The sequence below is a fragment of the Marmota marmota genome, unplaced genomic scaffold (assembly GCF_001458135.2).
Source record: "Marmota marmota marmota unplaced genomic scaffold, marMar, whole genome shotgun sequence".
Classification (NCBI taxonomy): Eukaryota; Metazoa; Chordata; class Mammalia; order Rodentia; family Sciuridae; genus Marmota; species Marmota marmota.
Window position 1 is genome coordinate 22356773 of NW_026000229.1, and position 21496 is coordinate 22378268.

Consider the following 21496-nt stretch of genomic DNA (forward strand, 5'->3'; position numbering starts at 1 on the left):
CTTCCTCTACCATTGTCTGAACTGAAGGCTTTGGACTAAGCAAACAAGATATGAACGTCCACAATGGCAATGTGCCAACTGGCAGAGTCCCTGGGCTTTTCTTTTCTATTCTTTTTAAATCTTCACCATGATGGTTCCATTGTGATATATTTAACAACTCCTCCTTAAAAAGCCATGGGCTACATTTTTGTATTGTATCAACGTATGCCCTGACTGTTCTTGATTTTACTGAGATGCCTCCTTCCTCTAACAATTTACTTAACACTCTTTCAGTTTGTTAGGCATTTTCATAATAATGTGCCTTGGTATGGGTCTGTTATAACTTTGTATATTTGAGGTCCTATATGCCTCCTGTATTTGATTTTCCATTTCATTCTTTAAGTTTGGGAAATTTTTTTGACACTATTTCATTGAAACGATTGTCCATTCATTTGGTTTGTATCTCTGAGCCTTCATGTATCTTGATAAGTCTTAAATTTGATCTTTTCAGGTTATTTAATATTTCTTGGAAGTTCTATTCATGGGCTCTTAACATCTTTTCTCCATAATCAACTTTGTTTTCAAGATTATATATTTTGTCTTCATTGCCTGAAACTCTCTGTTGGTGATGCTTCCAATTGAATTTTTAATTTGGTTTATTGATTCCTTCGTTTTGAGGATTTCATTTTCCCCCACTGGAGTCTTTATTTCTCTATTAAAGTGGTCTTTTGCTACCTGTATTTGCTCTCTTATATTATCCTTTACTTTGCAGATCAGTTTAACTATGTATATTCTAAATTCCTTCCTTGACATTTCTTCCACTGAGGTGTAGATGGATTCTGTTACTGGAATATCTTGGTTTGTTTGGGAAATTTTTCTCTTGCTTTTTCATGTTGTTTGTGTGTCTACTCATCTAAAGCATGGATCTGAAGCAGTAGAGTTTCTACCTTATGAGCTTATCATGTCCCTGAGGGTTTCTAGCACATGACCTGATGAGAAGCTGCCTTTTTACTTTCTTGGTTTCACACCATGGGACATCCAGGAGAGCAACCTCCTCTATTTCCACCATCTTTATTATAGAATATAGAGTCAAATTTCTTGAGCAGTAGCTGCACGATCCTCAAAGATGAGCCCTTGGACTCTCTTATGGTCTCATGCAAAGATCATTAGTTCCACCCTTGGCTCCAGGCTGAGAGTTCTGGGATGGGCAATGCATAGTCTTCTCTTCTTCACAGTCCACAGAGGTGATTTGAGGGGGGGGATATGACTGTATTATCTACAGATCAGAATCCTTTTCTCAGAATACCAGAAATCAGCCAACTGATCAAATTGCCTTCTTGCTAGAAGCAATTTCCTTGGTGCAAAGGTGAGGCCTGGAGTTATGGTTCCATTTTATGGTAGTCTTTATTTCTAAAAGTCGGAAGTCTTTGGGTAAGAATGAATGAATGAATATCAATTATCCACTGCCAATACAGGTTATAGTCACTTAGGAATTTCAAGGTTTCCACTTATCTTAATCAGCTACAGTGTCTCCCACAGGATAGAATGTGTGTTTAACATTTAGATTAGTGTATGTCAGCTTTTAAAGTATAGAGATTTATGGAGTGTGAATTTTCATTGAAGTAAAATAAATATTGAATATATTTCCCACAATTTCAAATAAATTCTGGGTTTCCTCTTTGCCTAAACATAATTTCATTCCTGGAAGATAGCTAATAGACAAATGTATTTTCCTTTTTGTAAAAAAATGAAAATATTTTATAAGAGTCTTACACAATATTCTGAAATAAAATGAAGGTATAAAACTATGGTAAAGTACTGCTGCATGATGCAGTAAATCATCTGTTTTCAACTTCTATAGAATCCACATTGCTAGGCACAAGAGGTAAAAAGCAGTCTCCCAGCTAGAGAGGAAACAGGAGAAGACAGATGGGGGCATCTCATGAAAATCAAAGGGAGACCAGTAGAGTAGAGGAAAGGGACCTCAGGAAGAAAGGTAGAGGAAAAGAGGAAATACTGGGGAAGGGTATTGGCCAAATTATATTCTTATGTTGTATGCATGTATGAAATATAACAATGAATACCATTATTATGCATAATTATAATGCAGCAATAAAAATATGGAAAAATTAGTGTCCCAGGTAGTGTACACCATGAGTGGATATTTGATGATATTAAGAAATATTGATAATTAAATTTATATGTGATAATGGTATTATGGTTATTTTTTTAAAGAATCTTTATCTCTTATAGATGCATATTAAATATTCATGGATAAAATGATGTCCTGTATGGATTTGCTTTAAAAAATGAAACCAACCAGAGGGAGTAGTGAGAAGTGAGGGGTATAAATGAAGCAACACTGGCCACAAGTTGGCAGCTGTGGAAGCTGGATGGCAGTATGTGGGGCATTATTATACTATTCTCTCACCATTGTAGGTTTCTTAAATCTTCCATAATAAAAAAAAAATAAGTTCTTCTCAGCAAAGGAAACAATTAGTAACATGAGGAGATAGCCTACAGATTGGAAGAAAATCTTTACCACAGGTACCTCTGATAAAGCATTAATTTCTAGGATATATAAAGAACTCAAAAAACTTAACACCAAAAAAACAAATAATCCAATCAATAAATGGGCTAACGAACTGAACAGACACTTCACAGAAGAAGAAATACAATCGATCAACAAATATATGAAAAAATATTCACCATCTCTAGCATTTAGAGAAATGCAAATCAAAACTACTCTAAGATTTCATCTCACTTTTGTCAGAATGGAAATCATCAAGAGTACAGGCAACAATAAATGTTGGTGAGGATGTGGTGAAAAAGTTACACTCATACATTACTGGTGGGACTGCAAATTGGTGCAACCATTATGAAAAACAGTATGGACATTCCTCAGAAATTTGAGAATGGAACCATCTTTGACCCAGCTACAAAACCAAAGGCTGTTGTCTAATATGCAAATGCTAATTCACAATTAGGCAGGAGGCACTAGGGTAGAATAGCGTTACGTTAGATAGGTAGAGGGAAGTGATGGGAGGGGAGGAGAGGGGATGTGGGAATATGAAAGATAGTAGAATGAAACAGAACTTGTTACTCTATGTATATATGTGACTACATGACCAATATGATTCTGCAACTTGTACACTCAGAAAAATGAGAAATTGTATCCCATCTATGTATATCAAAGTGCATAAATGCATTCTATTGTCATGTATAACTAATGAAAACAAATTAAAAAATTAAGGTAATCTTGCTAATTTCTGTTAAAGATGGAGAAATAAAGCTGAACCCTTAGGTACTTGAAAGATAGTTCTTAAAATATACATGCAATCAAGAATGGCTAAATTATATAGAGTCGGGGAACAGTTTAAATTCTGATAACCTTATTCCATATTTTCAAACAGTGTATCATCACATTGAATCATACTGACAGGAGCAGCTTCCGCCAAGCAGCAAGTCATGTTTGTCAATTACATACAAGACTGAGGTCTGGGAGCTTCACACTGATTATCTCATTGTTATGTCTCTACACGATACATAAGTAAACTAAGACTAATTAAGTTGACTATTGTCCTAGTAAGTAGAGGGCTATGGTTTAAAAACAGAGAGTATGACTATTCCATTCACTCATTTAACAAATATTTAGTGAGAGTCTACCATGTTCTAAGCACTGGGGTAGCAAATTACAGAGAATAGAAGAAGGGACATTCTTACTAGCGTGAGCCTCTGTTCCAATGGGAGAAAATGGACAAAGCCAGGAAGATATATAATATATAATAAATATATTCCAGGAAGAGTAATAAGAGCTGTGAAGGAAAATAAAGCAAAGAGGATAGGGAGTAAGAAGTGGTTAGAAAGATCTGAATAACATGGTGACATTTTAATACAAAGGAGGTGATGTACGGAAGTTTGAGCAACAGAAAGATCAAGGGCAAAAGCCCTGTGGCAGGGGCACACCTGATGGTTCAAGTATCAGGACAGAGGACTCTGTGGCTGGGGCCAAGAGCATAGACAAGGGGGATAGCAGTAGAGACCAGGCCTGGAAGGCCAGAGGATATGATGCTTCCAAGACCACATGAGGATTTACCAAAAGATCCTGCAGGAAGCCATATTGATTACAGGCTTCAAGAGTTAGAGCACAAGTCTGGACCATTAAAAAGCTCTTCTAAGACTCGGGGGAATGATGCTGGCTTAGACCAGGGCTGTGCTTGAGAGGAGATCAGATTTGGAAAATATTTTAAGGTAGAGCAGATGGGATTTTCCTTAACAGCTTATATTCTGAAACATTATGGCACTCAAAACATCTCTTTGCATTTATAATTAAAATCTAAATAAAGACGTTCTCTTTTTCTGTAAGATGAATCAAGGCACACTGTATCTGCTGGAGGACCCCTCTGCCTGATGGGGAGCCTCAGTCTGGGCAGACCCTAGTGGTGGGAAGTGTACCAGACTTAGGTCAGGATGCGGTTTAGCACTGAATGTTGCATTTCAGAAAACCCCCAAGTTTTGAGGAATCTGGGACCCTTGACCATCTTACTCAGACATGTGGCTCACGTTTAATCACCATCACTCTCCACTCTTGAGCTTAATACACATCATTCAATGTCTCAGAGCCTCAGTTTCCTCATCTCTAAATGGGTATGATAATCTATTTGCTGGGCTGTTCTGACACTGTCAAGGTACTAGTCATAGACTTGCTTTATAAACTGTGAAACAGCACTCTGGGGCTTACAGTCCTTGGGCCCTGGCCTCCTGGAATCACCCTTCTTCCTGGGTGCTGGAAGATGAGGAGGAGGAGGAGGAGAGGAGAAGGAGGATGGGCCATGCCACCAATGGCAGGGGCCTGGCCTTTACAGCATACCCCTTCATGTCCAGAACTGTCAAGGCTCTGGCACTGTGAGAAGACCCGCCCCCCAGGTGAGGAGTTTTGAGCATTCTGAGGAGGAAGAGACTTGGGTGGGGCTGGCTCTGGGACATGAGAGGGCTCTAGACTAGGGAGGAAGTGGGAGGCAGCACTGTCTTCTTTATTAGCTGTGATGCTTAGGGCCCACAAGACTTTCTGTAGCACACAAAAGAGTTTTCAAAGTTTCTAAAATTATATGGAGAAAAAAGGAATATAATCCATTGTGTTGCCAGTGCAGTCATAAAACATAATTTATTCTAATTGGTTTATTTATTCTTTCTTGTGGGTGAGGAGGCCCTCCAAAGCAAAAGGGCCTAAAGCCCAGGAAAACCGCCATGCAGGCCTGGAGGGAGACAGTGAAGCAGTGCTTAGACAACAGCATCTACACCATTTGTGGCTGAATTCTCTCAGCTAATTCAGTTTATTTATTTGAATTTGCTTGGTATGGGACTTTCCCTCCATTAATCCAGAGACATTTCCCTTGGATAAGAGCCACTTCATTTCAAGCAATGAGAAAGGAGTTGTGGCTTGGTTGACTACATGCTTATCATCATCATTATTGTCCTCTATCTTTTTATTTTTATACAGTCTCATTCCACACAGCCTGACCAGGACCACTCCTACTGCTTGCCATGGGTTGTGATAAGTAAACATTTTATCTTACTTATCAGAATTTAAACTCCCAGTTTGAGAATTAACATAGTACATCTATATGTGTGTGATGGTTAGTGGGTTGGGTAATTTTGTTTACCCTAATATGTTTACTAAGAAGTTTTTGGAAAATTACCTGAAATTGAACTAATATGACTGCTATACTTTGGATGTGAAGTGCCCTGAAAGACCCATATGCTAATGGCTTGGTCAATAGCCTGTGGCACTACTGGGAAGTGGTAGCACCTTTAGGAGGTGGGGCCTAGTGGAAGGAAGTTAGGTCATTGGGGGCATGCCCTTTGGGAAACAGGGATCTCAGTTCTTTTTTCTCTCTTTGCTTTCCAGTGCCAGGAGCTCTACTGCCACATGCTCCTGTGATCACATACTGTGCTCCCACAGGCCCAAAGGCAGAGAGGTCAGTCATCCATGAACTGAAACTTAGAAATCATGAAGCAAAATAAACCTTTCCTCCTTTATTTATCTCAGGTATTTTGCCAAAGAAACCCATCTAAGAAACTCAGCTTTGGAGTTGCCTGTTTCTCTGAGAACTTCAGTCCACCTCAGAACCTGCCCCTGATTTGACTTCTCTGCTCCTGGCAGAACTTGAAGCCAGACATGGCATTTCGGTCCTTCTCTGACTTCTCTCACTTTCCATGACTCCAGTGTTTCTGTTTCACCACTTCTGACATTTTGGGGCAGACCATTCTTTGTTGTAAGAGATGGTCCTTGCACTATAAGATATTTGGCAGCATCTCTGGTCTCTAGCCACTAGATGCTATTAGCACTACGTGCCCCCGGATAATCATAATCAGAAATGTCCCCAGACATTGTCAAAAGTTCCCTTGAGGAGTTGGTGGGAGGGAGAATCAAAACTGTCCCCAGTTAGCCACTGTTCTAACTCATGGGGATCCCAAGACTCTGAGAATACCAGAGTGGTCACCACTGGACATGATTTTCAAAGAAATCTTAGACCCATATGACTCAAGTTGATGCTCTCAACCCTTATTATATGTTAGAATCACTTGGGATATTGACACAGAACCAAAGGGACAAACTTCCCAGGATATTTGATTTGTAGATAGGATAGACAACCTCTGAACCAGTATGTTTGTCAGTTTTAATACTTGCATAAATAAAAAGAGAAACCCAACAACCACCCAATCATTTTATTTTAAATTGGGAATATCCAGGTAGCTTCAGAGCAAGAAAAAATTTTTTTTCACATGTCCATAGGTTGTAGAACACAGGCCATCAGAGACATTTTCCATTTGCCTTCTGTTGTTCTGCTAGCATCACCAAGTAGTTGGGAAGCTGGATGCCTCTGGAATTCTGGGCTTTTGACATTTGGACTGAAGGTGCATTCCAGTTCTCTTAGTGTTGTAACTCACAGAGATGCTCTGGTTGAAAGTACCATCAGTTAGGGAACTTCACAGGGAAGAGGTGGAGGAAGACAAAATTCCCTGAATGCCATGTGTGGGGCTGGCAGGGAAGGAAGAGCAAGACTTAGGGGGTTTATGAAGGGAGGCCTTCTGATAATGCTTTTAGCAGATGAAAGCTGTTCAGACTGCTACCTCTTTCCTTCACTTGTGCATCAGCAACACTGGGAACAAAACCAGACAAAGTGGGATCTTAAGATCTCATGCCCTAAGATTCAGGAGTAGTTTAGCCATAAGATACATATATTCTGAAAGCTGCGGATCCCATTTCTGCCCAGTCAGGAAAGATTGGCAAGGATTCTCAACCAGTCATCCATCTTCTGAAAGGTGAGGAGATACATTAGACAATGTTCACCTTTCACAAAATCTTGGACAACTCAGTCAACTTCCCTGAGATTTTCTCTATCTGAAAAGTGGGCATCATGGTATCTACCTCAGGCAGTCATTATTAGAATAAAACTAGATCATGTGTATGAAAACGTTTTGTGAACTGTAAAGCCCAATGAGGCAAGGTTATCTTTCCAGGGGCTTTCCACCTTGAACAGTCTGCTGGACCAGGAGCAGTGTGCTTTCTCAGGATTGGCTTCTGGAGCATGTGCGGTGTAATAGATGTGTGCAGCCGTTGACTTAACTTGCCAAGCGTCTGTCCTCAAGTGGGCAATTAGGGAAATACATTTGCACTAAAAATGTAGAGCGATGTATTTTTCATGACTAAGCTTAGAATTGTATTTTAGGCTATTATATAGAAAAGACCAGGAAATTAATTGGTGCCCTCTAAAATGCAGAAGAGCAAGAGATTAATCTGATAAATGGTTTCCATTAAAAAAATTCCATTTGGTTTCCCAAATTTATCTTGTCTCCTGAGGTTTCTAAATGCCACAATGCCCTTCCCCTGTGCTTACTATGGGATTCTACTGCTTCTAACATCCCTAGATTTGGAGAATATTAGTATTTATGCAAAGATAGTAGTACAACTTAACTAGAAAACTAAGCCTTTAACTCTCTAGTTCATGCATATTAACTGAAACCACTTTTGTCTTTCAGTGTAAGTTTTGGTTGATACTCAGAATGTAATATTTGTAGATACTGAAGGTGAGGCTTTTGGTGACGCCATTTCATATAAGTAACGCAGCTGAAACCATCCAAGTCAGTCCACTGTCAAGGTTCCGAGTTATTAGTGCTCACCTCGTAATAAGGAGTCCCCTCAAGGACACAGTAAACAGGCAGAGAGAAGACTGTTTCAGGTGGAAGTCAGTGCTACTCTGGGGAGCGGGGTGACTGGTAGAGAAGAAATCAGTGTTTCCAAACCTTCACTCAGATGTCTTTGCGATCATATGGCTAGCAGAGAAAATTGGGTGGATTTCACCCCAGTTTTAAAAAACCACACACACTTGGATGCCATTTTTCCTAAAGAACACACCAAACCAACTGCAAATCCGGAACCAAGCATGCATGCCGTTACATTATAACACTAAGTTCATATTTCTCTTGTTTGTCCTCAGATTTTTTTGCCTTGAAGTCTGGGTCAGGATCTGGGTGGTGGATTTCAATGAGAAGAAAGTAGAGGAGACCTCCAATGACAGAACCAATCAGAGGGCCCACTACAGGAATCCACCAGAAGTTATTTCCAGCTCTGAAATCAAACAAGAAATGAGTGACATATTCTCAGCCTTCCTCTGATATTACCACCTAGTTATTCTCTAATCAGCTAGTGTTTCTCTTGCTCACAGATCTCTTTTAACTCAGCAAAAGTTCTTAAGAGTATTTACTGAGCTGGGGCTGGGGCTCAGCAGTAGCGTACTTGCCTGGCATGTGTGAGGCACTGGGTTTGATTCTCAGCACTGCATATAAATACATAAAATAAAGGTCTATCTATAACTAAAATAAGATAAAGAGTATTCACTGTAGCATGGAAACCATCATCCTATATTTCCCAGTATACCTGATTTTAGGCCATCTGGGAAAGTTCAGGTCAATTATTCAAGAATTTCCTTTCCCTGACCCTGGAATAATTAAGTCTGGGAATTACGAATGGAAAGGGAATGCTCAGAATGTGGAGATTCCTGGGTAGCACTAGTCCATGACAGCAATCAAAATAAATAATAAATGAATGAATATTTCAGAAGTCTAAGGTAGGGTATGGTCATGCATGCCTGAAACCTTAGCTACTCAGGAGGCTGAGGCAGGAAGATTACAAGTTTGAGGCCAGTCTCAGCAATTTAGGAAGACACTCTTTTTCAAAAAACAACAATAAAATGAAAAGGGTTGGGATATAACTCAGTAGTAAAGTGCCCCTGGGATCAATTCCCAGAACCAAAAAATAATTTAAAGCCTATTTGTGAATTACCTATTGAATACAATTTAAATCAGTGCTATTTTTTAATATTATAGTTCAGAGGTATGCTTTGACAGGTTTTTGTGCCATTACTCTCCTTTCCATCTAGAAATCCTCAGTATGCCTTGTGAAGTATGTACTTAGTAAAGGATGGGGAAAAGGTGGCCTTGAGAATTGTCATTACCTTTTTTGGAGAGAGAAAATCCATTTAAATGGCTCCAAAGAAAAGACCAAAAATGCTCAGAAGAAAAAAAAAATAGTGGTATACTGTTAAGGACATATACATTTAAGATAAGACCATTCATTGTTTTCAAGCAAGAAAAATGATAAATATAAAAAATCAGAATAATGCCATGGAAGTGGCCAGGGAGCCAAAGGAGATTTCACCATGTTCTGGGTGGATCCCAACATCCTGATTTGAAATAATGGAGAGAATTTTGAATCTAAGATTAATAATTCCTATTTCCTAAATTTGGAGCTAAGAGGATTCATGGCTTTTCTTTTCATTTTTATATGATGCCCCATATGACTTTTTGTTATAGCAAACCTTGATTAGAAAAAATTAAGGAAATAAGTAGAAAACATGAGTCCCATCCTAGACTCCAGATCTCATTCTAACCTCAGGACAGTCCAGAAAATCTTTGGGCAAGTCACTCCTCTGTCAACTCTGACGCCTTCATCTGCACACTCCCTTCCACCTGAAGCATCCAGGTTCAGTCAAACATCTTAATCACCAATGCAGGCTTGGGAAGAGCACGAAGACTGAGTAGGGCAGCCACCAGATGTCACTCTTGCTGCGTGGGAGAGAGGATGCTGCCCTGCCCACTCTCAAGACGCCCTTTCCCACGCTCACAAATCTGGATAGATTTTTGTATGAGAGGTGTGGGGGGTGGCTGCTTCTCCCATTTGGCTTTAAAGAAGTGGAAGCCTTCTCTGGAGGTCAGCATGTGAAGGGAGAGTAAGCTGCATGAGTTGGTGCATCATTTCCTATGTAGTGAATCTTTCCCTTTCATTTAGCAGACTAAGATCCAGGTATCTGCCAGGGTACAAATCCTATCACTCGCTGGACTCTCTTCCTTCTCTCAGGCTGGACACATTGTGCCAGGGGTACAAATCATAAATGGATGAGCTCAGATGTGATTTCTTTACCAGCCCTGTCTTATATACACTCAGGGAAGAGATTATTTGTACACTATGATTTGGTGGCTGCCAGGAACATGTCTGTGTTAACTGACTGAAGGAGCAACTTTAGAGACTCATTGCTTTGGGTAAAACTGTTTTTAAAAATTAATAACAGTCAACAGATCCTTCACCCATTAAGTCATTAACATCCTGATTTGAAATAATGGAGTGAACTTTGATGGAAAACATTCCTAAGGTTAGAGTAGGAGTCAGCCAGGGTCTGCTGGCTCTTGCCCTTGTCTGTTCCTCCGGCTCCCACTCCCCTGCCTGTCCTCCACTGCTTGCCATGCAGGACAATTGAGAACCTGAGAGCCTGAGCACAAGGCAGTCCTGCCTGTATCTGAGACCATGGAGGTAGACCAGGCTAGAATATCTACTAGGGTGCTTACCTGATAGAGGACCCTGAAAGGATGGGACATGTTGGGGGACATGTGGGAAGCCTGTAGTCCCTCAAAGTTTTTGGGGAAACTTTTTTGGTTGAAGGTCATCAGCCATTCCAGATGTTTCCTAACAGATTTCTACTCCTGTAGTCTCCGTTTTCAACTCATACAGTAATGCCAGGTTAATTTTGCTAAACTGACATTCTAAGCATATCAAGCATCTGCCTTAAATACTTTGCTGCTCCCTATAACCTACAGAATAGAAAAATTCAAAATTATTATTCAGGGAGTCCATATCCTCTATGATCTTATGATTTCCAACCTTTTTTATGTATCCTTTTAATGCATCCTTCCTTCTATTCCAGGTTGCTTGTTATTTTAACATGCTGTGGTTAAATACAGGGTCCTTTCCACCTGAGATATCCTCTTTGTTGCTTGTATAAATGTGCTCAAGTAGTGCAAAATGCTCCCACTTCCCCACCCCCATAATTCCTAAATTTGGAGTTATAAACCACCTCTCAACTCCTGGAATCAATCAGTCAGATCTCCTTAATGGCACTTGACAGCTTAACCTTGTATAAGAGCCTTACGTTATAACCTCTTACATAGAATATAAATAAATTGGTGAAGGACAGCAACTGGGTCTTATCATCTTAGCACAGGGCCTTGTAAGAGATCAGGTAGCTGAGCAAATGAATAAACAATGCACATGGGTTAAAGATGCCGATGCTAACGAGAAACACAGGGCTCAGGGTCTCCCACAGACCTGGGTTCTCCCAATGTACTTAACAAGGCAAAGTGAGACTGGGAAAGATCTCTGTTTTGAAACAGTCATGATTCTTAGTACTCTGAATGAATCACTAAGGAGGGTTGAAAAGGGAAGGAGAGGTATGTGGTCTCTGGGATTAAGGTTCTGAAAGTGGGGTTAAAAAAACTCATGAACAAATTCTGGGCTCTGGAAACCTTTAGGACACATGCTTGTTTGCTCCATTGGAAGAGCAAACAAGAGATCCTTCCTAGTTGGGGATGTTTTCATGTTCTAGAACAGACTTTTTCAATCACAGCACTATTAACATTGTGAGCTGAATAATTCTTTGTTATGGGGTCTGTCCCGTGTATTGTAGGATGCTTAGCAACATCCCTGGCCTTTAGCCACCAGTTATATGTGCCTATCCCACTCTCCACCCCCAGGTGTGACAACTAAAAATATCTCCAGTCATTGTCAAATGTTCCTGGGGTAAAACTACCTACCTCAAGTTGAAAACTATTGTTCTAGAAAATTCATTGCATTGTGAATTTCTTGAGGATAGGGGATAGTGCTCGATTCCCTTCATATCTTTCAACCCCTAAAAGACCTCTGGTACACAGCACTTACTCATCCAGGCACTGTGGATATAGCAGGAAGAGAGCTGATAAAATCTCCAGGATATTTATACTCTGAAAGGTCTTAACAGTATCTGTGGTAGTGATCTGAATAGGATCAGTTGTTTTACAGCTTGTTTTTCACACCTGTGAAAGGCAACTCAAACTCTCATTTAAATAAAGTTATGTCTAGCATCTGACTGGATGTACAGGTCAGCATTTAGAAACACTCAAGTCCTTTGTCCCCACAGTAAACATTACAGTGGGATTTGCTCACACATGTTTTATCTACTCCCCTCACTCCTTGTTAGAGCCCTGTTTCCTGGTGAGTCAAAGTGAGTTCCTTGCCCATACACAGCTGTCATAGTGGAAGGGATGGGCCTCTGTGACTTCATGAGGAGAAAGTGGGAAGGAGTTCATGGGCAAAGTTTGTCCTAGGAGACTGGCACTTTCTGGTACATTCTGAAGCAGAAAGCATGGGGTCTTGCTGTGTCTGGGGCACAGACTCTATAAGTCCATTCTGTCAGGAATTTCTTATTCTTGTTTTAAGACCCAACTCAGCCCTTGCTTCATGGGTCATGTTTTTCCCTACGTCTTTGGAAGAGTTGATGGCTCCCTTCTCTGTGTTCCCTCTGCACTTTCAGGGAGTGCCAAAGCATTGACATTGTTCAGTGCAAGTGCCTTTTACTGATTTCAAAATTTCCTTGCCTAGTACAATAACTGCAGCATAGACAGGGTCCAAAAGGATCTGCTGAATGAATGACTCACAAGAAGGAGCCCATTGGTAGCATGAGAAGATGTAAAATCTAGTCTCAACTTCGCTACAAAGTTATATGGACAAGTTATACTACAAAAACGTTCACATAAAGCTATAGACAAATTTAGGGAATATTATTATTATATGGGACAGGCCTATCTGTATTGAATTTACCTAGACCCTGCCTCTCTCTCTGCCTACCTCCCCCTCTCTCTTTCACATACGTACAGACACAAGGCCACAAGACACCAGTGCAGTGCCCCTGTTTATGACCGGAGCATGTACTTCACCTCTGCTCTCTGATCTGCACACCTCCGGATCTCCACGTCACAGCCTAGCCCTCCCCATGAGGCACTGCACTCATCCTTTTCTCTCTTCCCCAACCTTGTTACTTACGTGAAGACCTCAAACCCCCATCCTGCCAAAGCAGTGAAAAGTCTGGGACTCAGGTCTCGAGCTGGATTCATGGCACAGCCACTGTTCAGTCCCAAAGAAGAAGAAATGACAATGATCAGGAGTCCAATGACAATGGGCTCTAGGCCTTTAGGAACCCCAAAGTTTCTGGAGTCAAAAATGGCGAAGACAATCAAGAGGAGGAACATGGTGGCCACCACCTGGAGAGGGAGAAAATATGCAGGAGTTTTAACCTGTATTTTGCACACTGGTTCACTCCTTCTCACCAAAAATAAACTAAGTAATAAGTAACACACACTGGGTGAGCATATGGGTTTTCTTTCCACAGCAATCTTAAATGTAGATGGCAATATAATTATTCTTTATAGAGGAGTTACCTGCGCCAGAGCGCACACTTGGTAAGCAGCAGCAGGTTTGGACCCAGAGTGTCCAGCCCTAGAGAGTTAGCTACACTATCCTGGTAATCCGTCAGCTGAAAGGAAAAGCCAGCTACACTCTGGAAAAAAAAGAGTGAAGAGGTTGTTCAAACTGGTGAGAAAAACAGTGCAAAGCAGCAATAGGTGAATGGGCAAAGAAAACGGACAGAAAAAATCATGAAATAAAAATTGAATTAGGTAACAAATGGGAAAATATGATTTGTAATAAAAGAAATGCAGACAATAGCAAATGTTTATGAAAGAAGACTGGTTCTTTCAGGGTTTTCTAGTGGAACTAAACACACATGATGCTTTTGAAAGGGAATTTAGCAATAACTTAACAACATTCATTTAAAAGCTATAAATTTATTCATATGATTTAATGTTATTGAATATTTGAGAATTATACCATAGAAATAATCTAAAACATGGAAAAGTTATAGAACACATATTTACTTAAGCATTATTTATAGTATTAAAAACTGTAAGCCACCTAAGAACATATCTCTAAGGAAAGAGCTAACTCCACTTCATGGTCTACTATAAAAGTCACTAAAAACTGTAAACGTAAACACTATGTAGTCACTCTTAAAATGCTTATGACATTAAGTGAAAAAAATAGAATTATATGTATTATTTTATATTTAAAAGCCCACCTAAAAGAATAACCATAAGAGACCATACAAAATGACAACAGATATTCTGCAGTTGTAGGTTATAGCTGGTGTTTCATCTTCTCTGTTTTCTAAACCTTCTAAACTATTATTTTGCTTTAACATCAAACCCATATATATTACTTACTGAACATTAATATGCTTTATATGAAGAACAGCTGGCACATTTTGAAATGAATGGCACATGTACTTTACCCATGGTACTTCACAGCTTTACTTATTAAAACTTCGTCATAACACTGTAAGATAATTCTATTATTATTCCCAGTTTATAGATGAGAAAACTTGGGTAGAAAGAGCTTAAGACACATGCTCAAGGGTACGAAGCTGCAAAAAAACAAAGAATCAGAATGGGAAACCAGTAACTGATTTTAGAGTTTCAATTCTTCACCATTGTTATAGTTTGGATGTGAAGTGTTCTCCAAAAGCTCACAGGTGAGGCAATGTAAGAAGGTTCAGAGGAGAAATGATTGGGTTGTGAGAGTCTTAAGCCAATCAGTGAATTAATCCCATGATAGGGATTAACTGAGTGGTAATTGACATGGCAGGGTGTGGCTGGAGGAGGTGGGCACTGGGGGCATGGCTTTGGAGTACATATTTGTATCTGGCAAGTGGAGAACTCTCTTTCTGATTTCTGATCACCATGTTAACTGCTTCCTTCTGTCACACTCTTCCGCCATGATGTCTTGCCTCACCTTGAGCCCCAAGGAATGGAGCTGGCCTTCTATGGACTAAGACCTCTGAAACCATGAGCCCTCAAATAAATTTTTCTTACTAAAATTGTTCTGGTCAGATCTTTTAGTCACAACAGCAAAAAAGCTGACTAAAACAACTATTTAATCAGCTTTCCAAAATAATAATATTAAAATAATTTATATTCACAGAGATACATCTCCTAAGAGTAGCCTTCTCTAGAAAGCCCTTCCTGGCTCTGGAGAAGAGTAGAAGCTCCTGCTCCTGAGATTCTGCTGCATTCTTACTTTACTTCCACTACTACCCTAATCACCTTGCAATCACCCTGTTTATTTGTCAGATTGAGCATCTTGCCTTGAGCTCCTTTAAGAAGGAATGCTTGGAGCTATACCTGCCTAAACAGGAGCCCAATAAATATTTATTGGCTAAATGAATGATTATTAAATAAATTGTGAAAAATACTTGAATAGTATTTAGAGATAACTATAATATTGAGATAAGGTGGCCCGGATATACGGTAAAGGTGGTCAACAGTTCTGCTGGGTGTTAGCTGACCGACAACTGGCCTTCTCCTGAACTCCTACTAAAGCCAAAGGAAGACAGAGAAACTTCAGGGATTGCTAATGGTTAGAGTACTAGGTTTTTTTTACTTTGTCTTATATAATAATTGGCTTAAAAATCATGATTCATAGAGGAACTGGCAACACAGTCTGAAACAAGGACACAGAGAAGAAAGGTTACGTGACAGTATATGAATAAACGTCAGTCAAGACATGATAACCATCAGTGAGGTTGGACCTCCACTCACCAGATACCATGCAATTTCCTTGTTAACAAACTCTTGGTGAAATATCTTAAGGAAAAGAATTGGGAGAAGATGTGAAATTCTAGAAGATTCCATCAAGAAAGCAAAAGAGAGAAGAAAGCAGAGAGGGAGGGAAAGAGGATTGGCCAAGGGTAGCAAAATGACTATTTGTTGACTGCCCAATATGTGCCAGGGATTTACTCTGTGATGCATCAGTCAGGTATTGTTGCTGCTCCTTATTGGAAGATAGGAATTGAGATGTCAGAAGTCTGATGCCAGAGAGTTAAGGGATCTCCGCCATCTTACCTTCAGTGAGCTCTTCCTTCTCCCTCCATTCTTCTCTCTTCATACTTTTTTCTGTGTTGCTGTCCTAAATTTATGAAAGAACTGCTCTCCTGACCATTTCCTTCAGATGGCTCCAATTTTCTCTAGTTGGAAAACTCCTATTTCCAAGCAGCTAACCATTCTCAGGGCTGGAAAGGATCTCAAAGGTGATGTATCCTACACTGTCCCCCATCCAGAGGCTTAATCTCCTGATTATTAATCCCTCTCATTTAGTCTCCACTCTAGCATCTAGAGGCTACCAGATGTGCCTCCAGCATCTCCAGTGGTTGTTGTCCTTGAGAAACAGAGTTTGTATTTAGCTCAGGTGCAATTTCTGACAAGTTTTCCTCTTATGAATGTGACTTTGTTTCACCATAATTTCATTAATTTATGAACTCACCCATTCGTTAATAAATAATTTTTGAAGCTCAGCGATAGAGCACTTGCTTAACATGTGTGAGGCCCAGGGTTCCATCCATAGCATTGCCAAAAAGGAAAAAAGGAGCACCTATTATATACCAGGCAATGTGCTCCCACCAAATCTCCTTGGTAGTAGGTGACTATACACATCAGAATAATCTTTTTTTTTTTCCTGCTTGACAGCCCTTCAAGTCTTTGAAAGGTACTATCATGTCCCATCACATCCATCCCTCTCCCACTCAAACCCACATACACATGTCCCTGTTTTCCACTCATTGCTTGTGTGCTGTCATTATCTTTTTGTTTCCTCTTCTAGAATTATGGCACGTGGAGAAGAGTCTAATACTCTCAGTGTAGAGTAAGGTCAGACCCTTATTACTTCATTTGTGTGTCTATTATTGCAGCTTACACACTCCTTTTTCTGGCAACCACCTCTCTTTCTCACTGAAACTTTTCCTATTGTTCTAGGTCTTTTAGACTTTCTGCTCCAGGTGACTAATGTGATCCCTATGGTCCAGTTCTCTATGTAATTGTATTTTATTTTACATTGTGCTCTTGTTCTTATGTGATCATTTTGTTCTTCAGCTAGATTCTAAATTCCTGGGCAGATACTGTTTCCAATGTCTTTTCCTCATATTTATTATTTTTATCCTTTGAAATAACCTGATGAGGGCTAATATTTATCCCCATTTTATCAGTGAAAAACTTGGAACTCAAAAAGTTTAGTAATTTCCTGAAGCCACCCAGGGAGATAGGGACAGAAATCTTATCTCAATTCAAGTACTGACTCTGAATCTTAAATCTTTACAACTCACATTATCAGTCCTTCAAGCTCCAGACATAGGACTGAGCACATAACGAGTGCTCAATAAACACTCATTGCTGTTTGGTTTGTTGATCAAAGTAGAAAAGAAAAGAATGAGAACAAGAGGACACAGTTTTTCATCCATCCATGGAATGGAGGTGGCCATAGTTGGTAAACTGGAAGACCCTTTTATACACATGCTCACTCTGGTCTGCCCCACTGTACAAATACTCCCTTTCTCCTTCCCTGTCCAAGATGACCAGCAGCCTTCTTGGGACACAGCCAGGGAGGAAGAGTCTCTTAGGCTGACCATGTTGGTTCCACACAAACCAAACAAGATAGTGGTGTTATTGGCTACACAACAAATTCTCTGGTGCAAGCAGCCAGCATAATTGTCAATAAGGCAGAGAACATTTATCTATCTGAGAGTTTGGATAAATCTAGACTTATGGTGAAATAGAGAGGATAAATTTTGCCCAGGCTCATGGACTGCACTGCATAGTCCTTGCATTGAGATAAACATGTCTTCTTTTGTAACCTCCATACTTGGACCATGAACACAACAGAGACAACAATCATAAAGTGAACCACATTTGCCTCTATAGGGGTTGAAATGTCCAGTCATCCATGTTTTTCTGGACATCAACTTAAGTGAAACAAGTGTGTACATTAAAGGCAACAGAATACTTTTTTAGTGGTATCAACTTCTGCTAGGGCAAAACAATTAAGAAAGCTTGGGTTGTGCCCAGTGGCCTCTGACTTTAGAAATACAATCCTCCCTTTATGTTAGGCCCATAATGCTCCAACACATTTCCCTTTTTAGTTCATGTCTTTTCACCAAAGTTAGTCTTTGTTGAATCTACACTTACTTGGTCTGCAAATGCATTCCCCAGTGATAGATATGGAGCTGGGTATGTTGCAAAAATTTGCGCTGTTGCATTTTCTCCCACGATGAGCAATTTTCCACCAGCAAAGGACATAAGTCCATCTATGGAAGACAGAGCTCTGGCACATTAGTGTTCTCTAAGAGGGGTCAAGGGGAGCCTATGCCAGGCCTCGTGCTAAACAACAGCAGTCAAACACTCAGGAATCACCTATTCTCTTGACTTCACAGTATGTTAGTCTTAGAGATGCCTGGGGGGAATCCCAGGATGGTGGTCAAAGGTAGAAAGCCCTAGGTTGCGCTAATGGTCTACTCCAAAGTTGACCCAAATCCTTGGTCAGCGGGGTCCTGGAAACCAATACTCTTTGGGGGAAAATTCTTAGAATTTTCAAAATCAACCTAAAGCCAAAGTGGGGTTTGAACTTGCTCTAGGCAGAATTCTTAGTTCTTAGAGATATTCTCAGTAGTGCACTCCCGAACCTGAAGGTGTCGCATTGTAGTGAAGAGATGGGGGATGGCCATTGGAGCCTTAGAACAAGGGGGATGGCAGCCACTGACACAGCCAGCACTGACCCCAGGCCTCTCTTGCCATAGCAGCTGGCTCTCTGCATTCCTGGTCTGCTCTTACATTCCCCTTTAGTCCTCATAGGCTTTAATTCCCAGAGAAACACTTGGTGGGGGAATGCCCTTTTCTACGACCTATTTCCTTAAGCCTTGATTCATAATTCCAGTTCCTAAGGTCTTGTGTTTGATAATCACAATGGATGGAGGCTCACCTTGGATTAGATGGAAGTCTTTTAGAAGTTGATTTCATGGAATCCCAATATTTCTTAGTTTGAAGGATTTTGAGAATCATTTAGTTCATTTTTCTCACTTTCCAGAAAAAGAAACTGAGGTCCATCAATCAGATGACTTGTTTAAGTCACACAGCTTAGTCAGAACTAAAGCCTGGTCTTTGATTACCAGTTCTCTGTTTTCCCCTGAGGTCTACTGCAGAATGGAACATTGGCTATTTGAGAGGAGGGAGTCAAGTCTCCCCCATCCAGCTTGTTTCTCTGCTGTGCTTTCTCCTTCAAAAACGTTTCCCAGACCCCATATCTAAACACTTACTTCTCAGAGTCTTTGCCATCACGGAGCTCCTCTTATCTCAGATAATTCAGAGAATGCAGAGGAGAAGCTGTTGGACTACTGTGTACAGGTTGCAGGTTTGAGTATAAAGATAGGTTTCTCTAAGTTCTGGGACACTTAAGATGTCACCATTTTCATTAAGAAGCTTCATAAATTCGCCCAAATGATGACTTTGGCCTCCCTATCTGAAATTTAGAATGTCCTATCAATTCTAGAGTGCTTCCTGTTCTCGCTTTATCGCACTTCTCCCCACCAGGAAATTTGGGCTTTCAGATGATGCCCAGCTCTTCATAACCTTTAAATGGAGGGATCCTACTCACCATAGTAAATGCCAAAAAGAGTTGCAGCCCCCACAAAGGCTCCCAAAAACTGGGCTCCCACATAAAACGGGAATTTAGACCATTTCATCCTTCCAAAGACACACATTGCGAAAGATACAGCTGGGTTAATGTGGCCACCTGCAAGGAAGAGAAGATGATTGGCATGTCAGAAAGCAAGCCTGGAGGGGAAATTTTATAAGAAAATCATGTCCAGAGACCTCAGGAAGAATTCAAACTTCTAGAAGAATTCAAACAAATGTATGTGTAGAGAAAGAGGTGTGTGTGTGTGTGTGTGTGAGTGTGTGTGTATGTGTGTGCGTGTATGTGTGCACATGTAAGAGAGACACGGAAAGAGACAGGGAGTTTGGGAGAAAGGAAGAGAAGACTAACAATCCTCATGGTATCATTAGGAATGTTCATTTTCATGAAAAGGCAGTCAGAAATAGAAACCCTGTTTTCACATTCTTTATTTTTATGGGGTTTTATCTATTTGTAAAGCAATAACTCTAAATAGATTGATAAAAATATTAACATCAATATATGTCTTAAAGTCAATATACTTAACACAATATATGTATTTAAATTTATACCTAGCCCTTCCTCAGTCCATTCCCAGGGGCTATAAAACCAATCACAATGCAAGGCACTTAGCCCTGAAAAGTGCTCTAAGGGGAAGTGTCCCTAGGTTGATGGTTGTGACTCTCCTTGAGGTTTGGGACTTCCTTTATTTTTAGGTGATTATATTGCCTGGGTGGGTTTTCCTTTGTTTTTCTGCATAAACAATGCATTTCTCTCACACAGAAATGTTGCAATACTTATGTCACCTAACCCAAATTATAGTTGATGAAATCAGCTTCCTTGCTTTCATCTATTCACAAAATCAAATAGAAGGTTTGCTCTTGGAAGGTCACTAATGTTCCCCACTGGTTTTGCTAGGAACAATGGCATTTATTGAACATTTGCCAGATACTATCTTGGGGGTATTATGTGCATTGGAACCTCTTAAGAACCCAATGAGATGGGTACTATTCCAGTTAACAGGTGAGGAAACTGAAGCCCAGAAGTAAAGTAACCGTCTTAGGCTATGTGATCAGTAAATGGTAGAATCAGGATTCATATCCAGCTTTATCCAAACTTCAGAGCCAATGTTCTATGTTACACCACTCTAAGTTCCTCTTCACCATAGTTATAAAGTGGTGGTCAGAACAAAATAAAGAATTTTAATAATCATTTTTGAGCAAGTAGGCTCACTTTCCAGGAAAGAAAGAAGTTCTCCTGAGGAACACAGATAGCATTTTGTGTGGAGGAAAGATAGTCACTGTCAAGGTGACCGCATTGGAATGTGGACTTTCAGGTTGCAGATATAGGCGTAAACAAGAGAGATGATAACCACCATGGTGGTAACTAGGATGATGACGCTAGTCCTGCACTGTTTGGCTTTCCTCAGAAACATGGGAGGGCTGGCTGACTAACACCCTCCCACCACAGAGTCTGCCATGCTTCTCCTGAGTCTTCAAGACCAAGTGGGCTTGCAGGAGTATTCTGACTGTGGGCTCAACCACAGGGGTCCTTTCTCCACTTGCCTCCGCAACTCAGGGACCCATATGGGCATGAAAATGC

The 21496-nt window shown here is 40.3% G+C and overlaps 1 protein-coding gene across 2 annotated transcripts in view; it reads right to left on the reverse strand.

Annotated features, from left to right (window-relative positions):
• Positions 1-6693: 6693 nt before the first annotated feature.
• Aqp9 (aquaporin 9) overlaps positions 6694-21496 on the reverse strand; it is a 42956-nt gene continuing 28153 nt past the window's right edge. The window contains exons 3-6 of one of the 2 annotated variants that reach the window (XM_015480608.2): positions 19877-20014; positions 18415-18533; positions 13391-13608; positions 6694-8611 (exon numbers count right to left, since the gene is read on the reverse strand). In XM_015480608.2, the coding sequence (XP_015336094.1) occupies positions 8437-8611; positions 13391-13608; positions 18415-18533; positions 19877-20014 (650 nt within the window). In that variant the 3' untranslated portion in view covers positions 6694-8436. Of the gene's footprint in view, positions 8612-11217; positions 12262-13390; positions 13609-18414; positions 18534-19876; positions 20015-21496 lie in introns of those variants that run through there. The other variant, XM_048793677.1, reaches the window with a different exon arrangement.